Here is a 20,345-nt window from a genome sequence, read left to right on the forward strand (position 1 = left end):
CTGTTAAGATAGCTCAACTCTGCTGTTGTAATGTGAACACAGCCAACAGACAATACATAAATGAATGGATGTGGCTGCGTTTAAATAAAATTTTATGCATGGACCAAAATTTGATTTCATATAATTTTCATGTGTCATAAAATATTCTTCTTTTGAGTTTTTCCCCCACTTAAAAATGTAAAAAAAAATCCCTAGTTCCCGGCCTTATAAAAACAATTTGCTTGCCAAGCCCTGCTCTCGAGTTCAGGAGAGCCTCTGCCAAGCAGCGTTCTGCAATCTGCTTGCGGGGCTTCTCCCTGCAGATGCTGTGTCTCAGGCGGCTGGGAATCGGCTCCTGCGAGTCCCGAGGGGCCCTTGCCAAACCCCGTGCCCGCTGTGGCCAGGCTAAGCCACTGCCTCTTGACTTCAATTTCCTCATGTGTCCAGGGAGGCCAGTGACCCCCTCCCAGAGCTCCGCAAAGCTTATTCAGCTTGTTATTGGGGAGGAAATGCGCTCCCCGAGAGCAGAAACTGATCATGGCTCGGGTTATGTGTCTGGCCTGTCTCAATCATCAGGGGGAAAGGTTTGATTTTTCAGGTTGTCATTTCTAAAATTGCTTGTCTTTCCAGGTGATGTTCTTATTTCTGAATGCAGTCTGACCTTCATATTCCCAAAAGCGGAGGTTATTTTTTCAAAGGGCTGGCAGCAGAACCGGACTCGCGGAAAATGCTTGCTCCTTCCCTGCCAAGCTGCCATCTCCAGCACAAACCATCCCTTAATGGGGGCGGGGGGTGGCTTCCCCCTCACAATGTTGCCTGGGCAAGGCCGGAGCGGTGCCAAGCTCCCCTGACAGCGAAGGGAGCTTTACAAATCCGAACCAGCTCAAACGGAGATTTCTCCTTCTCGTTTCTGACAGGGGTAGGTATATAAGGAACCCTCTTTGGGGGTGGTGAAATCTGCCAAGCTAGCCACAAAAGTTAAGACAGTCCTGAAGTTCCTAAAGCCTGAAGGCTTAAAAGCACTTTTTAAAAATATTTCACCTACAATTTAGACAATCTTCTATCAAAGAAACGGAGTATGCTGGTGCCCAGCTTATCATTCCCCCTGATGGAAGTGTTCAAATCAATCATTGCATTAGGCGTTGCAAAATTTTTCCGTAAAGGGCCAAACAGTAAATATTTTAGGCATTTCATGCAATTCAGTCTCTGTTGCAACTACTGAACTCCGCTGCTGTGGTGCAAAAGCAGCCGTAAATGGATGAGCATGGCTGTGCTCCAGGAAAACTTGGTTTACAAGACCAGGCAGCAGGCCCGGTTTGGCCCACGGGCCGTTATTGGCTGAGCCCTGTCTTGAGCTGCAGTATCTAGAGGAGAAAGTAGGTGGGTTGAGGAACAGGAAATAAATGAACAAATACAACGTGGGATGTCTGCAGATACTATTGTAATTCTCATTACAGATTGCAGAGTAAAACCTAACCCGTCAGCATGTTGTGCTAGAAGTGGGGACAGGAGATGAATCTTGACCGCAGTGAGCTCTTCATCTGATGGGGGAGGAAAGGCAGGTGAGCGATGAGCAGCTCTGGAGACAGTAGGGGCCCATGGGGTATGGAGGCCACCGTTACTTGGGTGGATGGCAACAGTTTTCACAGAGAAGGAGCCCACCAGCTGAGATGGGTATGATTCAGGTGGGTGAAAACCAGGCGGAGAAACACAACTTCGACAAAGGCACAGGCAAGTATGAGCAAGGTGTGCTCACAGGACAGTGAGTTGGCAAATTGGAGCAAAGTTGAAAAGGTGTTTGTAGGGCATCATAGAAGACTTTAAAAGTCCTCTATGTGGACAGCGTGAACTCTTTTTATAGAGTCAGAGGGCAGCATGGAAGGTTTCTGAGGGTTTAGTACAACGTTCCCTATAAAGCAGACAACTCAAAGAATCCTCCTCCATTACAAACACGATGTGGCTGGCTGCACCTTGCACAGTATGAAGACGGTGTGGCTAATGGGTCACATTTATGAAGCCATTATTATCTGCCTAATAACATACTAAATGCCTTACTTTTATATGTCATTGAACACATAAAAAATAACTGACATGTTATTGTTTATCCCCATTTCACAGATTAGAAAATTGAGCTGCAGGAATTAACGGACCCAAAGCCATCCAGGTGAGGTTCTTATTTCTGAAGAGGCAGAGTGGGTTTAAACCCAGGTCTGTCTCTGTGTAAGCTTTTAATCACTCACCTAAATGGCTTCTCAGTACATTTAAACTTATTTCTGTGTTTTAATAGGTAAATGAAACTTTTTAAAAAATACTCATTTCTAAATTGTCTCTTCCAGTGTCTCTCCTACTCAAAACCCCCTAATACTATGATTACATTTCTCATCTTTTTATCTTCCTACTAATTATTTTTTTTTTGAGAGCAACAGATTCGTGATTAAAGATTTAGAAATTTCAATTCTGTTAAAATGCATCCAATTTGAGCTCACTGGTTTAGCATAAAACCGTGATTTTCAACTATGCTGTATCTATCCATCTATGTATATAATTATGTTCACATTGTTTTTGTCAACAATTTTATTTTATTTTAGGTGGGCTTTGCTTTAATGCACACAAACCATATATTTCTCTCACATGACTTTTTGCTCAAACAGCATAGTGCAATGCAATTTCAAATAAATAAAAATGCTTATCAATAAAAACCTAGAGGGGAAAAAACTGTAACAGTTGCATTCAGGTTCTATGATTATGCGGATCTGTTTCTTTTTCTCTAAATTACTTAAAATTGGGTTATATTAGTGTTATAATTTTTAAATGTAATCATGTGAAAATGATCTCTTTTAAAAAAAGATTATGAAACAACACACTGGGATCTAATCTAATAAGCAACTAATGAAAGAATTCCCTGATGCAAAAAGTGACATTCCATGAAGGTTCCATGATTCTTGGTTACATGTACTTAGAGCCACTGGGTCTCTTTAATTCACTGGGACCTAATATCAGGCTAGCTGCTGTGGGTCTATCTTCAGCTTCTCTAAATTCAATCAATTTGAGAGAAATAGGAATAGGGGTTTAGTGGATTAGTCACAACAGGCCATTAATCTCTGCATTCTCAGTTGTAATCCAGCCTCTACCAATGTGATTGGAGGAAAAAAATCCCACAGAAAAACCAAACACCCAGAAAAGCTCCAAAGCCGCCTCCCTAGAGACCTGCGTACTTAGGTCACAGTTTGCTTGTCTTTACTTAACATCAACACAGCATTTGTCATCTGTCCTATTTCTTGTTGATTTTCCTTTTATGCTTTTTGCTGCAATTCTCAGATCAGATAGATTTGAAAGGAACCAGGCTGCCATCCCAGGAATAGCCTAGCATTTAATTACTGTTTTAAAAATCATTCTCTCAAGCGAATATGAAACAAATCAAAACCATCTTTTCATGTTGAAAATTTGTTGAAAAACAATGGTTAAGTTGACCACGTGTGTAAATTAGTGCTTGGGGAAGCCGGCAAGAGTGAATAATGGAAAGAAAACGGAGTAACTAAATTCCAGTAAAAATAGCAAGTGACAATAATTGGAACAGGTAAATATTAAATCTTTTACTATAAATGAACGGTAGCACAATACTTCATTTCTCTATTGCTCTGACCAATAAGCCAACATTAACTAACAGGTATCAAGCAGGAAAAACAAGGAATTAGGGTTTTGTTTATGCCACCATTGTCAAAGCCAAGTGCTTAGTTACATGAGACCACACACGGGAGGCTTTCGTAAGTCTAAATCCTAGCTGTAAAATGAAAATGTGGCATTGAAATTTTTTAATCATTAAAAAAGTGCGGGCCAGACCCGGCAAATTGACTCTGAAGATCATTTTATAAAAAAAGACATGATAGCCTTCTTTCTTATTACCTTTAAAACATTCCCCCAACATCCTAGTTTCCTGTAGTGAATCAGATGCAACCAACCTCAATTGATTATGTGTTATATGCAGGCATTGTGCTAAATACTTGCACATGAATTGGCTCATTTAATCCCCGTGTTTTACATGATATTGCCAAATTCCTTTTTAATTTTGCCCAACACGTCTTTTGTTCATTCAGCTTCAGTCGTAATAACACAAAATCCACCGTTTATCAAGTACATTCTCTGTGCCGAACACGAGGCCGGGTTTTTAAATTTCAGTCTCCCTTAACTCCAAAGATAGATAATGTTGCCTCCAGTTTATCAGAAAGAAAACTAGAGATTAGAGATTTTAAGTAACATCCCAAAGTCACACAACAAGTAACAGCAAAGCTGAGAGTAAATTCTAAGACTGATATACAGACCCCAAAGTTTTCAGGAAATGCTTTATGGAGCAGTAGCCAATGATAACCCCTACACTCTTTCCTAGTCTTACTTGAGAGCAACAGACCGAGTCATTATTCTGCAAATAGTTTGGGTCATTCTCTCATCCTGCCTTACCTTGCTCTTCCCCATTTCGAAAGTCATTTGCCACTTTTCTGCTCACTCAGTATTGAAAGTTTGCCCTGTAATTTACTTTTGCTGCCTCAACATTTCAAAAACTGGAGAAGTTTAGTACCAACAGAAAACTTGGATAACTTTCTATAAAAGTCTCTTAACCCTATAAAATGTTCAGGTTGGAAAGGATCTTAGAAATTACTTTGTTCAATATCCCCATTTAAAAGGAGAAAACCAGGACCCAGACCACTGAAAATACAACCTTCCACATGTTCTAACTTGCACTCCAATAATCTTTTCTACATCCACTTTATTTGCTCTTCGCTATGATTTATAGAAATGTGCTTCAGAAACAATACTTAAGAAGTTTCAAACTTCTGGACTTGGGAAGGGAATTTGCTTGTTCCTGACCATGGTTGCCTGTCTCTGATCTGATTGCTAAGCAAAATAACATATTAAGTACCCTGGTTGTTTGGTTTTTGTTAATAGTTTCTGGGGTGTACCACTGTTGAAAGATCTTTGCAAGTTTATCACGATTGCATGTACTTATTTATTTCCTTAAGGGATTCAGGTATATTTCTGAAGACTTTTAAACAGGTTATACATTACTTACGGACGTAATAAGGTAAAACCATAAAGAATTTTTGTTCTACTCAGTATTCACAATACTGCGATTATTTAAAAAAAAATAATTCAATAGAATTAAATATCTATAGTCATGAAAACATGCCAGAAATGATCAAAATTAGAAATATGAGAGGGGACCCCCAAAAATCAGAATTTATTTATAAAGAATTGTGTATTTATTCTTACGTGTTTAAACTTCAATCACCTTCAAAGCACTCTCCATTTGATGCAATACACCTATCGAGATGTTTTTTTCCACTGCTCAAAACAGCTTTTGAACTTGTTGATTCTGATGCCTTTTAGTGTTTCTGCCATTTTTTGTTTCACCTTTTTCACATCTGCAAAAGCATTTCCCTTCAAGGACTGTTTTCATCCAGGGAAACAAACAAACAAAAAATAGGTTGCTCTGGGCAAGATCCAGAGAATAGGGAGAGTGGGGCACAAGGTCATGCGCTTTTGGTCAAAAACTGCTGAATACTCAGTGTGGTGTGGACAGGTGCACTCGTAAATCACCCATCATAAAATGGGCAAATGCATTGAAAGAGTCTTCAAACAAATTCACTGAAGCTGCACGCAGCCTCTCACAACAACGCCAGCTGGTGCACTGATACAGATGGGTTCCTACGATACTCCCCTAGCGGGGAAAGCCTGTACTACAAGGAGCCCGCCCTCCAGGAGATAATTTCAGTTTTGAGGGGGTTCCCCCAGTACAAATGCTCAAAATAGGGAAAAAAATAAACATAAATCATGCCATTTTAGATCAATAAACTATATGAAACTATTACAAAGAAAATCATGAATATTAATATCAGCCTTGAGACACCCAAATCATTAAAGGCAGGATTCCTGACCCCTAACCAAGCCCCTTACATACAAATGCCCACACATGCACATAGGCACACATATATACAAACACCAATGGAAAATTAATAGAAACAGGAAGTAATCTTCTATTATTGTATGTTGTATCACTGAGATTATGAGTTTTCATCTGTCATAGAGTCCAGAGCTCCCTGAACAAACATAAGTAGGAAGCTGCATGGGGAAATACTTAGGATATAATGTCAACTTTTCTTTAAAAAGTACAAATATTTAAGGTTGAAAATTTAGAATGGTAAACTTGATAAATAAAAATTTAGTCTATGGGGAATCAGTTTGTTTTCCTAAATTTTCTTTGACACTGTTGTGGTAGCATTTTTAGCATTAACATTAACTCAGTGACCCCCATCAGCAAGCGTCTGGGACGCTGAATACAGTCTCTGCCCTGCAGGAAGCTCTGATCAACAGGAACATCTCACTTGATCACATGACTAGCCTAACCGTCAAAGGCGAAAACAAAACTCTCATTCATTAATTTGTTCAACCCGTCTTGCCTTGAGATGTGGCACATGACAAGATTTTGCTTGGCTCAGTCGAACTCTAATTTTAACAGCTCTCGAAGTAGGAGGGGAAAATAAGTAAATAAAAAGGCTGCACTAACTCACGCGCTTAAAACTACCCAGGACCCTCATTAGGCCACTACAACACAGCACTTCAAAGACCCACACAAAAAGGCCACCGTGAACTTCCCTACAGTGGAAAAAGAGGATAGAACTTGTCACAGACACAAAAAATAAGGAATTCACTACCTCATATTTCATTCTACCGGGATTTGAGCCACTGTGAATTAGAGCTGGTATCATTGCGGTATATTATAGGACTTAGATGGACAATGACATATGGTTATTCACACCCAGGCCACACAATAGAAATGTATTACTCACAGGTGCCTCATTTTTAATTATCAATATAACCTGTATATAACTACTAAGAGGTTAATAATCGGGGCCTTTGTTCTGTAACCTCTCCTATTTTTCCTGTAATTAAATCAGCAAGCAAACAACAAACCTTCCAACTGACCATTTCCTCACAGCTGTTAAGATCAACTAGGATATTATAAACAGAATGCGCAGCCAAGAACTGCAAATCCACTATGTCTTTTCAATCTCTAGGTGCCTGGCTCTCCTCCCTGGTAAGAACTAGTGAGCTACACCACAGTTACGTTACAAAAGTCTAGCGGGGGAGTAGTTTTCAAACACAAGACTGAAACACCTCAGAGACCAGAGCCATCTCCTGTATTGCTCTGCACAAAGATTAAACGGTGGGTTAAGCTTTCCCGTAAAGCCCTCTAGTCTAGTTCAATACTTCACTGAGGGGCAGTGAGCTTTCTCTTGTGCTGGACTGCAGTAAGAAAACACCTTATCCTAAGCGATCTCCACAGAGATGACATGGAAAGGAACAACGATATATCCATTGGTCGGTCCTTAATCATCCTAGTTCAAAGCTTTTAGCATGGTATCATAGAACACAATGTTGCTGAAATATTTTGAAAACAACTGTAAGTGCCACCAAGTAATACTCGTTGGTCAAATGCAGATATGAGTTAAGTCTGAGAAGGAAATAGAAAACTATCAAATATGTTACTTCCTGGGAAGGTTTCAGTTCTGACTCTGCGTGCTCAAGAGCCCCATGCAGTAGAAGCAAGAGAGCAGCCAACAGAGAGGTCTTCATCCCCACTCCTTCCTAGTCTATCTTGTCTCTCAGTCTCCTGCTAAGTAAGGAAAACCATTCTAACTTACTCCTTGTCATTCATTTATATATTAATTCAATCATTCATTTTTGAGCCTCTATTAAATGCCAGGTACTGAGCTGGGCAATGGGAAAAGAAACCATTATTTGTTTATAACTAAATATACATTTCCCAAGGGCAAAGATCATGGCGGTTTTGCTCACTATGTTATTTATACCATCTGCCTGGCCCAGGGCCTTGCTCATAGGAGGCATTCATTAGCATTTTGGGGACTAATGAGCCTGCGCATTAAACCCTGTGGGAGTGGGAGTGAACCCTTCTATAGATATGGACCTTTATTAGTCCAAGAATCCTATGAGGTATTTACTTTTCTTCCAGCCTCATGGAGGAACAATAGCTTCTGCTCACTCAGTAAGTGCTGCCATCAACATTGTTTTCCCAGAGCATGAAAGGTAAGTCTGTGTGCCAGAGAAGAGGGGTCAACAGAAGGGGGATACATTGACTCATATCCTTCAGTAAACGGGTTCATTCCAACTCTGGCATTCCAGCCAATTGTGCTGCAAGGCCAGCAGGACTTGGCTCTGGAAAACTCACCTGAAAGCCACAGACTTCATTTCCCATGCCAGCCCCCCTCAGCCACTGGGCCTGAGGTATTGGACAAAGTTAAAGATTAATTCTGCATTTACTGTGACAAAGGTCCCACCTCTTCCAAATCAGGAGGGAGAGGCAATTTGTAGGCTGTCTCCTTCACCTTCATGCAAATGTCATCAAACCCAAAATGCTGGCTACCCTATTACCAGTCCAATCTTGCTAATAGGGAACAATTATGGCTTTGCAAAGGCAATCCAAGACCATTTCCTACCATGCGCAGCTCCCCATTCCAACTCCTGCATGCTGGAAATCCTTTAAAGTTTTGTTTAAGGCTACACGAGATGAAAACTGCAAAAAGTTGTAGGAAATTTTCAATTATCCAGGAGAATACAATGATAATTAACACACTGCAGAATCCAGGGGCAACCAATAGGGTCCTAGCTTTTAGTCCTAGGGTATAAATACATGGAGACAAACTAAGAGATAAATTCTGTCATCTGTATCTGGGTTATCTCCGAAGCTTCTGGGAAGCCACCTGGAACTAGAGACAACACCGGAAAATAACTAGTGATCTGGGCCAAATGGAGCAGAGTCAAAAGCTTTAACCCTGCCTGTTCTGTTCCTAACAAAGAGAAAAGTATAAATTAGACCTGCCTTCTTGGGTCTTCAAAGGACGCCTTCCCTGCAAAGAGTGGCACAAGGGTAGTTTCTACTGGCTATGATTAGATGCATGGTGTTGCTCTTATTGGGATCCTATCTCCTAAATGTTCTTCTGTCTCAGCCTCATCCATCACACTCCCCTCGAGTTGTTGCTATATTGACCTCTTGACAGTCCCCTGAATTCATCATGTCCTATCTGATCTCCCTGTCTTTGCAAATGCTGTTTCCTATGATCATCCCTCCCCAATCACGCTCCTCCTGGTCAATCAGACAAGATCTTTAGCATCCTTCCAGAGGCAGTCTAAACTCCTTCTAACTAATGCTACTTATTCTCCTTCTTCTACTCCTCCCACCTCCAGAATGAGTCAGATGTTCCTTCTCTATTCTACTTAAACACTGTTATCTCTTTTCCTTACAATACTCATCACCTTCCGGTGTAACTATTAATATTTTAAAAATCACTCTCTTACTAGATTATGAATTCCAGGAGGGGAAGGGCAATGTCTTCTCCTTCCTGTTGGATCTCCAGTACTTTCAGTAGTTTCCATAAAGAGCACCCTCCATAAATGTTGAATGGTGAAGTGGACAAAGGACATGACACATGTCATCTTGTAAATACTAAGGACCAGGTATTGGTCATTTTTGTGATTCTTCCACCTGGCACTTAGTTAGCTGGCAGTACTATTTTGTTGAACACAGAAGAAATGACTGAATAACTAATTATAATTTAAAAAAACAGGTTCAAAATGTCAATGACAAGCATTGTTATTGATGACAATGATGATAATGATTTTATGGGAGCAGCTCCAATTCACTGACTACTACAAGCCAGGCACTATGGCAGGATCTTATGTGCATTTTCTCCAATCCTAATTTTACAGGTTTTACGGAGGCTCAGAGAACGTACAGAACTTCTCCAAGACCACACAGAGAGTGAATGTAGAAGGTAGGATTCACATGTGTGGCCTATCTTGATTCCAAAGTCCATGCTTACTTTCATATGATATGTGATTTGGCCAGAGGTTACTGAATTCAAGACACCATGCTAGGCATTTAAAAAACAATGTTCTCTTTTTTTACAGTTATCCTGTGGGATCAACAACTTTAGGAAGTATCATCTCCACTCTGCAGAGAAGAAAGCTGAAGGCCCCTCAAATCTAAACTCGCTACAATCCCAAATAGGCCACAAACTATGCACAGTATAGCAGTAAGTGGAGACATGCCATACAAATTTAAGATCCAAAGGAATGTTAGAATCTCAAACAAATTTTAACCAAGTTCAGTCCATAGATTCAATCCAAAGATCCATAATAAGAAAAATAAAAACCACCAACAAATTAAATATATTAGGACACCCTATGTCTTCTCAGTCCAACAGATCCCTGGGTGGGCTCCTCCCAATTTTCCAGTATCTCCCAAAGTGAACATTTTATTCCAAATGGGAAAGTCCTCACTATACTACATATCACCCTATTCCTCTCCCTCTGATAATGTGGTCCCCTTCATCTCTTCTATCCCAACCCCCAACATCTTTCAAAATTCTCCATTTCCCTCCTTGTCTGGACTTCTCTGTTCTATAGCTGTAATTCCCTTTATCAAACAATTAGGCATTATTCTTATTGTTTGATTTTAGGATACACTTTGTGCATTACAACTTTGCTTTTATAACTACATATTCACAATTAAGCCTTATTCATATTATTTTATATAACTCTACATTGTGTGTTCATATCTCAACTTTGATTTTAGAACTATAGCTTGAACATGGGTCATTCCATAATATTATAAACGATTCTTTGAAATGGCAAAGATGAGTTAATTTTAATTTTACAGAGGAGGAAACTGAGATACTAAGAGGCTAAGAGAATTTCCCAAAGTTGTCTAGATAATTAAGGAAGACTTCAACAGCAGATTGGGTCTTCTGACCACCATACTGTTTCTACAATGGCTTGGTACCATACACTTTTATGGCGCTTGGGTCTCTTCTTGACCTAAACTCCAGGCCCAAATATGTAATGCTTAATTAAGGTGAAAATTTGAAATGTTAGGCACTGACTACCTGGGGTGGGAAACCAGTTCCCGTTCCCCCAGGGTCATACTATTACTCAGGAAAACTCTCACCTCACTGCCGGGAGAGTCTCATCTATGATGAGGGCACCTGTCAGTGACTGGGCTATGTGACATCATGGGAGCCATGTTGCTAATAACATCATCTTCAGATAAATGTTCTTTGTTTGGCTCTTTTTTTACTTAATGGAATTTTCTATTTCAAGTCACATTGACAGCATCTGTAGTTCGGTATTTTGGAAGCATTTGAAAGTTGGGTTCTATACCGAGTCATAATTTATGAGCAGAAAGTGGAAAATTCCATTGCTCCCCTGGGTAATAAGCACGACATTGTTCCCAGGTGATTTGTTAAACTTTCCAAGCCATATCTCAATGTTGGGTTCACAGGGATAGAATGGGTGCCAGTCATGACAATGCAGCCGGCGCCTAATGCTGCCAGTCTCATTTGTATGAGACAAAAGGAAGAGACATTGCAAAAGCTGTTAAGCCAAGGCAACCCTGAAAGTAGGATTCATGCTCAATGCCATAAACTGTGCTTGCTGATGATTGTTTTTGCTTTTAAAGAAGCAGAAAAGAAGGGAACTAAAGGCTCTGTTCTATCATGGCTTCACAAACCTGTGCAATGTCAGGTTTGTAGGAAAAAATAATGACATTACTGCAAGCTTACTATTGCAAGTCTCAGACACTGTCCTAAGTGGAAATCACTGAATGCATTATCTCTTTAATGCACATAACAAATGTGCGTGGTATGTACTATTATCTCCTTTCTACATGTAAAGAAGTTGAAGTTAAACCATTTTAATTTTCAGATAAGGAAAATAACAGATGAAACATTTTTTGCTTGTAGGGATTGTTTATCATAAGACATCAGTGGGCAAACTTGGGTAACAGTCTCACCTGTTTGAATGACAGTCATGCAAGACTCAAATTCTACCTTAATTCTAGCTCCAGACTACAATCACCCTAAACTTACACTTCCAAACTCTCTAAGACTTACATTCACTTAACACAAATTATTCTTTCAACTGGAGATATCAAAATTTAAAAAATACTGAATAACAACATTTAAAAGAAATCTTGAACCAAAACAGAAGTGATATATTGAATTTTGACTCAGTCCTGGCTGCGAATCCTCCAGGATGAACCTCTATGGGCCTTGGTTGCCTTTTATATAAAAGTACCCTACCAATTCTAGGAACAGATGAGTTAAAATATGTGCAATATTATGTAATATATGTGAAGGCACCACATAATTCTAATTATTATTACTGTTACTATTATGAATAAACTGATGAAGTAAAGTTACATATAGGGAAGTAGAGTGTGTTGTGTAAATTAAATCAGACAGCTGTTTTTGGACCAGGAAATTCTCTCCTGGTGTTGCTAAGCATTTATTCTTACAGATCTGAGCTGCTTTCGTAAGCACATGGAAAAATCATCTCTCTCTCTCTATCTCTCTGTCTCTCTGTCTCTCTCTCTGATCTCATCTCTTCACATGTCTTGGCTGCCTTACATTTTCAGTAAAATGAGATCTGAGTCAAATGTGGAGCCCCAAGAACTCCCAGACATGGCATTCCCTCTTCAGCCCGGCTGTGTCCTTAAATAGCCAAAATTGAGCGAGCTCCCAAATGGAAGGCACACATGCTACTTCCCCAGCAGCGAGCCAGCTAAGCCTGGCCAAGCAGACCCCCAGGCCCATTTGTGGCCAGTGGGTACTGTATTCTAGACACCATGCTAGGTACTTTATAAAGAGTGTTTTGTTCCTTACAATACCAACAACCTTGGAAAGTACCATAGCTTCAGCACAACCAAATGATTCGTGCAGGGCCATCAAACCTACCAACTGCCAGTCTCTGTATTTTAAGCAAATACCTACACAGGCCTAGGGAGGAAACTCCTTGAATATATTTTTAATTTGGGGATGGACTGGGGTGAACGTAGGCTCCTTTCATTAACAAAACACTAAGCTACAAAGCATCAGAGTATTCCTGAAAGCTAATGCTAATGACTGATATTCAGTCACTAGACCTTTTACAGGCCAGATCTATTACCCAAATTTTCCTTCTGCAAAATGTTCACAGTACAGACTTTTGTTGGCCTTTTCTAGTTCAGTATTCCTTAGTAATGAAGCCAACCCTAGCAATGCATCAATCATAGATGCCTGGTAACTTGGTAAGAATTTGTGCCCATTAGTCCAGCAATTTATCCCAAGGTGGTGGAGAGGTGTTTTGTTTCCTTTTTTTTTACTTTAAGATTTAGTAGATGCTATAATCAAGGATTGTGTTCCTTTGGTAAGGCTCAGTCATGAGTAAATTAAAACTGCAAATCATGGAACCAGAAATGAAAGACCTACTAAACTGTCCCTAAGACAATTACTCAACCCTAGTGCACTGCATTCCTGAATCTCTGAAAGCTGCCAGATGGAAAAAAAGTCCCCCAAACTGTGAGTTATATTACTAATCAGAGGTGTGACATACGTGGACATCACTGAATGAGCAGTTCTGCTTGTGGAGGGCGGAGACCAGCTTGGCTCTGAAGAAGGAAATGACCTTTAAAAGTTAAGTTTATGGATGTGTAACTGGAGAGTACATAATGGTGCATCTCTGCCTAAATGTCTTCATAAACTGCAAATTAATGCAGATCCTAACTAGGCATTTGCAATGCTAACCTAGTTTTCTGTGTTTAGCTAATAGCTAGCAATTTCGCTTACACTTTTATCCTCTCATTACTTAGCAATGATGATTATTTAGTAAATACATGGGAAAGGCCATGTGCTCCATAGCACCCCTCCTGGGTTGGAAATAACCCCCTCCTAATGCTTCTGTTTATATAATTTAGTTGCTGATACACCAAATCAAGTATGGCTGTGACAGGTATCCCATTCATGGGGGGCTAAGAACAGACCCAGTCTCAGCCGGTCCCTTGTGACGCCTGACCAAATGCAGGGGCTGGAAATGAAGGATGCTGGGAGGGGGGCAGGGCAGGGTGGGGTCTCAACGGCGTTAACCCTTCGTAAATCTTAAAGGGACTCAGAGAGCTTGTCTCATTTGAAAAGTATTTATATGATGCCGGAGGGAGGTTGGGAAAGGCTATTTTATAACTAGTGAAATACGGAATGAGAGAATTCGAAATAGACATGTAGAAGAGAAAGATGCAAAACGTGGCCTTGTGAGATGCTACCCAGTTCATTCCTGGATATATGACTTACATAAACCTTTACAAGTCACCTGGGAATTTTTCCTTACATATGGGATAAGGTAAAATAGTTCCCACTAGAGGATTTTAGGGCACTTTTTATTATCTGCCAGGCACACAAAATATCTCTTATTTCTTAGTAGGGTGGCCAAACCCCGAACAGAATGACTTGAATAAAGGATTTCCTATTCCTGCTCTATGAGGAGAGCACTGAAGCTGAAGAGTGGCCTTTGGACCTGGGTCCAGGGTAAGGGCAGGCAAGGGGTTTGAATACCCAGATTCCGCTCTGACTTAGAGGGTGGAGATTGGCTGGGCTGAAGGCAGCTGCAGAAAACATGTCCCTGTCCCCCAGTGCTGCTCAGACGTGTTTGCTCACAGGGGCAGGGTTCCTGCTCTCCCCTTCTTGTTACTTAATGGGAAGTTGGCTGAGTCCCCAATTCTGCAGAGGGAATGCAGGTAGAGGGGAGCGTTGCAAATGGGACTTAACTCTGGGCGCCTAAATGACAGGGTTAAGGGAAACGGGGTGGACGCTGTCCATGGGAGGAGGCGCTGCACTGGTCTGGGAAACACTGGTTTACCCTGAGGCTTTTTCTCACAGCTCCCCTCCACCCCGCGAACTCCCTGCGCCAACAAAGGCACTGCTGGGAAACCAGAACCCCTCCCAACACACAGACACTCAGGTGCAGGCAGGCAGGCACAAGCCCTACCTCATTCACCTCCACTGGCTTCCTGTCTGCTTCTAAAACCAAAGACCAGGGAGTAGCCTGAGGTCAGTGAGTCTCAGCCAGCACATCCTTGCCACTGGGAATCCAGAAGGACCGTGACCTAAAGTGGTATTTATGATGCGGTGTTGTTTCAGATGGGGTTTGCTTTTATTTGGGGGGGAGCGGGCTATGGTGTTTCACACCATCACCAGGCAGCCTGATGGGTTTGGGGAAACCGTGGAGGACCTCCACATCCCTCTGGTCCCTGCTGGAATTCTCCAGTCCCGCAGCCTCCCGCAGTCCCTTGAAAGTGCTTAGATACCAGGGCAGGGCTCTGCGTCCATTTTGCCAGCCAGAACCACCGAGTTTGGGAAGTTTGGAAGCCAGGGATGGGGGTGGGGGTGGCCACGGCTCGGATTTCGGCGCCAGAGTTCTCAGCCAGAAAGCAGTTGAAAATCAACACCCATCTGCCTCTTCTTTCTCATCTCCCATCCCTTCTACGTTCCAGAACTCCACACAGATACTACTCCCTACACACACACACACACACACACACACACACACACACACACACACACACACGCACGCACGCGCGCACCCCCCCCCCCCCATCGTTGAGCTTAGAAGGTTTTAATTCTGAAGGCAGCAGACCCGCAGAGCCGAAAGGGTCTCTGTCACCACCCTTTCCCCTCCCACTCGTGCGAGGCCACTTGAGTGTCTTACACACAATAAAACCCCATACATTCCAAACACAACAGAACACAAACCCGCCCGTGACTCCAGCGCGTCCCATACCTGATATGCAGACGATGAAATTGGCTTGAAGAAGAAAAAGCACCTCCCAGACTATTTCCATCCTCTGATTCTCATTCCAAGTGCATCACTCGACGGGAAAACGGGGGGCAGGAGGGGAGCCCGACACGGCACACACATACACACACGCACACACTTCCGAGCGAGCGCACACTCGCACTCCCACCGGACAGCCGGCCAGGGGCAGTCACCCCCAAGATCAATATCGCAGTTTGAATTGTTCTGGCAAATCTCCCCTCGGGCTCGACGGATGTGCGCCCCAGATGTGCTGACACATGTCCGATGTCTCGTTGCCCCGGAGGTCTCTCCGCTCAACGGTCTCTGGTCCTGGCCCGAGTGGCGGAAACACTAGCAGAGGCGGCGGCAGCCACCTGAAGCCACAAGCGCCGAGCTCTTTCTGCAAAAACGAGACCCCGATCCGCCGGGCGCCCCAAGAAGACATAGACGATAGCCCCCCGCCGGGCCGCGCCGCGCCGTTCCGGGCCCCCGGCAGCTCGCAGCTCGCTGGCTGAGCCCAGGCAGTCGGCGACAAGTTGCCCTCGAAGTCCGCCCCCTCACCGGGGCATGGTCAGAGGGTGGCTGCTCCGCTCCGGGGCCGTTCTCCTCCTGTTTCCGGGGGTCGGGGGGAGGAGCAGACGCAGCAGACAGAGAGGTAGAGAAAGAGAGGCAGGGTTTAATGCCCGAAACCGCCGGCCGCCGGCAGCCTCCGCAGACCCTCCCTGCTCCCAAGTCCGCGCGCAGCCCACCGCCTCCACGCCCGATCTGGGTGGCGCGTCCAGGGCGCCGAGCGGGAACAGCGGGGAGCCTAGGACCCAGGCGCGTCGGGAGCCCGCCGGCTCCCCACGCCGCGCGCGCGCGCTTTCCGTTCCTCTGCTATTTTCCTGGGCTCCCTAGAACCCTCGCTTCGCTCGTCCGCAACTAGCGCCGCCGCCGCCGCCGCCGCCGCCGCGATTTTTTCCGCAATGCAACTGCAGGGGTCGTTATTTCCTCGCCTACGGATCCCGACGCTTCCCGATTCGGAGGGGAGGAGGAGGGTAGGTGGGGGCGGGAGGTGGAAAGGGGGAGGCTGGACCAGGTGAGCGTCCTCGCCCCCGCCGGGAGACCCAACCGCAGCTTGGCCGCCCGCTCCCAGGGGCGGAGACGGGAAGGCCGGGGTGGAGAGGTGAGGCTCCACGCGGCCATAAGGAAGACCGGAGCGCCAGGCGTCGGAGCTCCGGGCCACCGCGGCAGCCGCCTGGGCCCTAGCCTGGTTCCGACTCCGCCCCGCCCTCCTCGGTCACCCTCCGAGATTTGGGGAGCTTCTTTTCTCCTTAAAAACAACTTCGCGCCCGCTGGTTCGGCGCGGGAGCCCGGGACGGGACTCATCCTGCGAGTGCTGCCGGGCTCTCTGCTGCGGAATATTGAGGATTTTTTTTTTCTTAATTCGTCCCCTGCCCTCTCCCCCACGTCTATCTCCTGTCCCCTTCCTCCTCCCCCCTTTTCCGCTTCAGTGCCAGAACATTACTTACCCCAGAGTTCTCCTCTCTTCAGGTTCCTAGAGCAGGTCCAACTCTTGCCTGCAAGTCCCTTCACCTCCCTCCTTCCAAAAGTAGAAAAAACATCTGTGCTAGTCCGGGCGCGAGCCACGGCCACGGCCAACTGCGCCTCTGCCGAGCTCCGGAAGGATCCAAGACTATTGGAAACCAGGGCTTCAGGGGAACGGGCTTCCCTTCTTTTCTTTCAGTCGTTTTGGGGGTTTTTTGGTTTTGTTTTTCCTTTTTCTTGGAAGCTCAAGTGCTTTGGAAGCTTTTGCTGAGGTCCGGAATATTCTCTGCCCCTGACACTCAGCTGCTTCCAGTGAAGATTTCCCCACCAAAATCGCGCGCGCGCGCGCGCGCGCGCGTCTACCGCGCGGCTGGCCCAGGCCCCGGGGGAAGGTGGGGGCGGCGGGAGCACCACCCACCGCCCAGGCCCGAGCCGGAGCCCGCGGGTCCGCGGGTTTCGCAACCAGGAGGCTGTCTGAGGCCAGGGGAGCACTTGTACGTGTTCAGCCTCTTGCAATGTAGATGCAGGTGACTTGAAGGAAATCCTGCGCTCGGGACTGTTCGCCTGAGAAAAGGACTGGGAGCGAGGGAAAGGGAAGTCGCAGCAGATTTGTATCGCCTGTGTCCCTGCAGCAGTGGTTTGAGAAAGCCCCAGACCTACCTCTCTGGGAGTACGGAAGCCAAGGAGGCAGGGTCGGGGAATCCCTGGGAAGATCTCGGATTTCTCGGCGCGCTTGTCCGGAATGCAAACTGACATTTGGAGATTTTGCACAAGCACGGATGCGCGCGCGCACACAGACATACACACACACACCCCGCAGGGGATTTTTATCTTTTGCACAATTTTATTTTTGATGCTTAGAAGCCATTGCAGTGTGAGTCCAGGTCTAATAACCGCATAACGGGTGGATGAGTGGAGAGGCAGCGGGAAAAGGGAAGAGGGTACCGTTCTTCCGCGCAGTTTAGCGAGTCTTTCGGGTTGTGTGGCATCGGAGGGTTCGGTGTTGGAGCCAAAGGAGTTACACTGCAGAGTTCCCGGGATTCTTGAACTGCCTCCAACTGCCTAGGAGTGTGGCAGGTCCTTTTGCAGAGTGGCGGGGGAATCGGGGAGCTGTGGGGGGAGCGTGTGGGAGAGAGCAGAGCCGAACAGCAGGAGCCTCCTAGGTTGGGCTGACTTTGGGAACCACAGCTGCGCAGTCCCGCTGCCTCCAGAGACTGGAGAAAGAATCGCCGGCAGACTTGCCTTCTCTTTAAGAAGGAGGTGTGGACGAGGGATCTGTTCTCTGACATGACCTCCAAGGACTCCAGGTGGTCAATGCATTAAAAATTTAGGCCCCAATGAGGAAAGAAGAGGATTCTTATTTCGAGAGTTGGAGGCTCAGCAGGAAAGATATTGAGACCTCAGAGAATTAAAAGAATCCGATTTAGTGAAAATTATCCCATTTGGGAAACGCGGTGGGGGGAGGGGGTTTATCTCCGTGCCTTGAAAGCCCACCGCACGAAAGGACTTTTTGAAGAGAGAAAAAAGAAAGCAATTTGCCAAAGATGAACAGATTCCGTCCTAGCAAGGGTTTGGAACCAAGACAGTGACCTACCTCCTGAATTTGGAAGCCGAATCTTCAACTAGCTGGAGAGCACGCTCTCTCTCTCTCTCTCTCTCTCTCTCTCTCTCTCTTTCTCCTCTCTCTCTCTCTCAGCAGAAGCAGGGTGCCTGGATTTTTATACCACAACTCATTAATTTTATTTATTTATTTATTTATTTATGAATTATGCAAATATGTGCGTGACTTATTTAAAACACGGTGGCAAGATGCTGGAGTTTTGTAATTGGAAATCTATAATCTTTGTTCTCAAAAAGCTTAAAGACTATATTGCCCTTTACATTTTTCCTTAAGAGCCAAAGCCAGTAAAATAATACCTAACTTTCCCCCTTTTCAGCCTGCACACTTGCCTTTGGGCCTCTCAAAGTATTTAATCTGCTACCAAGTACTTTAATATTAAAAAATAAACAAACACCATCAATTCATGATAGTATTTAAGTAAAAATAATTGCATGTGTGTATTGTTTGCTATGTGCCAGGTATTGCCAAATCCCTTACATGAATTAGCTCATTTACTCATCATAACATCCATCTAAGAGAAATATTATTGCTTCCATTTTACTGATCATAAAACGGAGACCCCGAGTAGCTATTTGCCCAAGGTCTCACAGCTACTAATTAGTAGAGATCACAGCCAGGCATTCCAGACTGAGAGGCCTCTTCCCACTCTCCGTGAAATGAAAAGTATGAAAAGTATCGCCTTGCGGGGGTCATTTTGTACTTAGGTGAAGCTGAAGTCCAGACCTGAGGCAGCTGGGTGTCAATTAAAGGCAAGATGAAATGTAACAATAGAATATGTGGTTTAGAATTTAACTACAGTAGAAATGAAAGAAAAGATCACTGGGCATTAGGAATAATCAAAGACATCCTAATAAGAAATCTGGGCACCTGCTAAGTGCCAATTCCATTCTTGAAATACAGCACTGAACAGTCCCTCAACATTAAATTTCTATATTAGCATTTTCTAGAATAAATTCTTGAGGTATATCTGGGCTTAATCTACATGTTTTCTAAGAAAATCTCCATCTTAATCCAGAAAACACCTCAGCAAAAAACATGCAGTAAGTAGGAACCTTCTACTATTTAAGTGTTTATTTTTTAACCTACAAAAGAAGTGAAAAAAAGAAAAACTCTGTAAAGGTAAAGATTTTTGTAGCACTCTTTTTCATATTTTAATGAGCTTGTACCCATATCTTGTTAACCACAATACAAACAATCTTTCTCCATTATATCTGCCTTCATCTTTTGTCCCTTTTCCACTTGACATTTATACAAACTCAGTATAGGTATGTTACACATACAGATTATAACAGGATGTCTTGGCTGAGACCAAGTGTGAGGGTCAACTCCAGTTGTCCCATGGAAAGCAGGGGATTACAGTTGCAGTCCCCGGGAGAGAACAATATTAAAATCACTTGGGCTCTTTATCCACCTCCTCCTTCTCAATTGTTCTGCCTTTAATGTGCAAGCTGTCTTGGTAAAGAAGCTCTGACATTGTATCTGTATCATTATCCATCTTACAGGTATTGGTCTATTATGTCGCAATGTAATTATTCTGTTGAAA

General features: G+C 43.9%; 1 protein-coding gene across 2 annotated transcripts in view; it reads right to left on the reverse strand.

Annotated features, from left to right (window-relative positions):
- Window positions 1-17,524, reverse strand: part of CA10 (carbonic anhydrase 10) — a 440,279-nt gene extending 422,755 nt beyond the window's left edge. Inside the window, exons 1-2 of one of the 2 annotated variants that reach the window (XM_054585427.1) lie at window positions 17,166-17,524; window positions 15,640-16,263 (exon numbers count right to left, since the gene is read on the reverse strand). In XM_054585427.1, the coding sequence (XP_054441402.1) occupies window positions 15,640-15,700 (61 nt within the window). In that variant the 5' untranslated portion in view covers window positions 15,701-16,263; window positions 17,166-17,524. Of the gene's footprint in view, window positions 1-15,639; window positions 16,319-17,165 lie in introns of those variants that run through there. The other variant, XM_054585428.1, reaches the window with a different exon arrangement.
- Window positions 17,525-20,345: the final 2,821 nt, after the last annotated feature.

Source organism: Pteronotus mesoamericanus, unplaced genomic scaffold (assembly GCF_021234165.1).
Source record: "Pteronotus mesoamericanus isolate MK-2021 breed Mesoamerican mustached bat unplaced genomic scaffold, CSHL_Meso_final contig_84, whole genome shotgun sequence".
Classification (NCBI taxonomy): domain Eukaryota; kingdom Metazoa; phylum Chordata; class Mammalia; order Chiroptera; family Mormoopidae; genus Pteronotus; species Pteronotus mesoamericanus.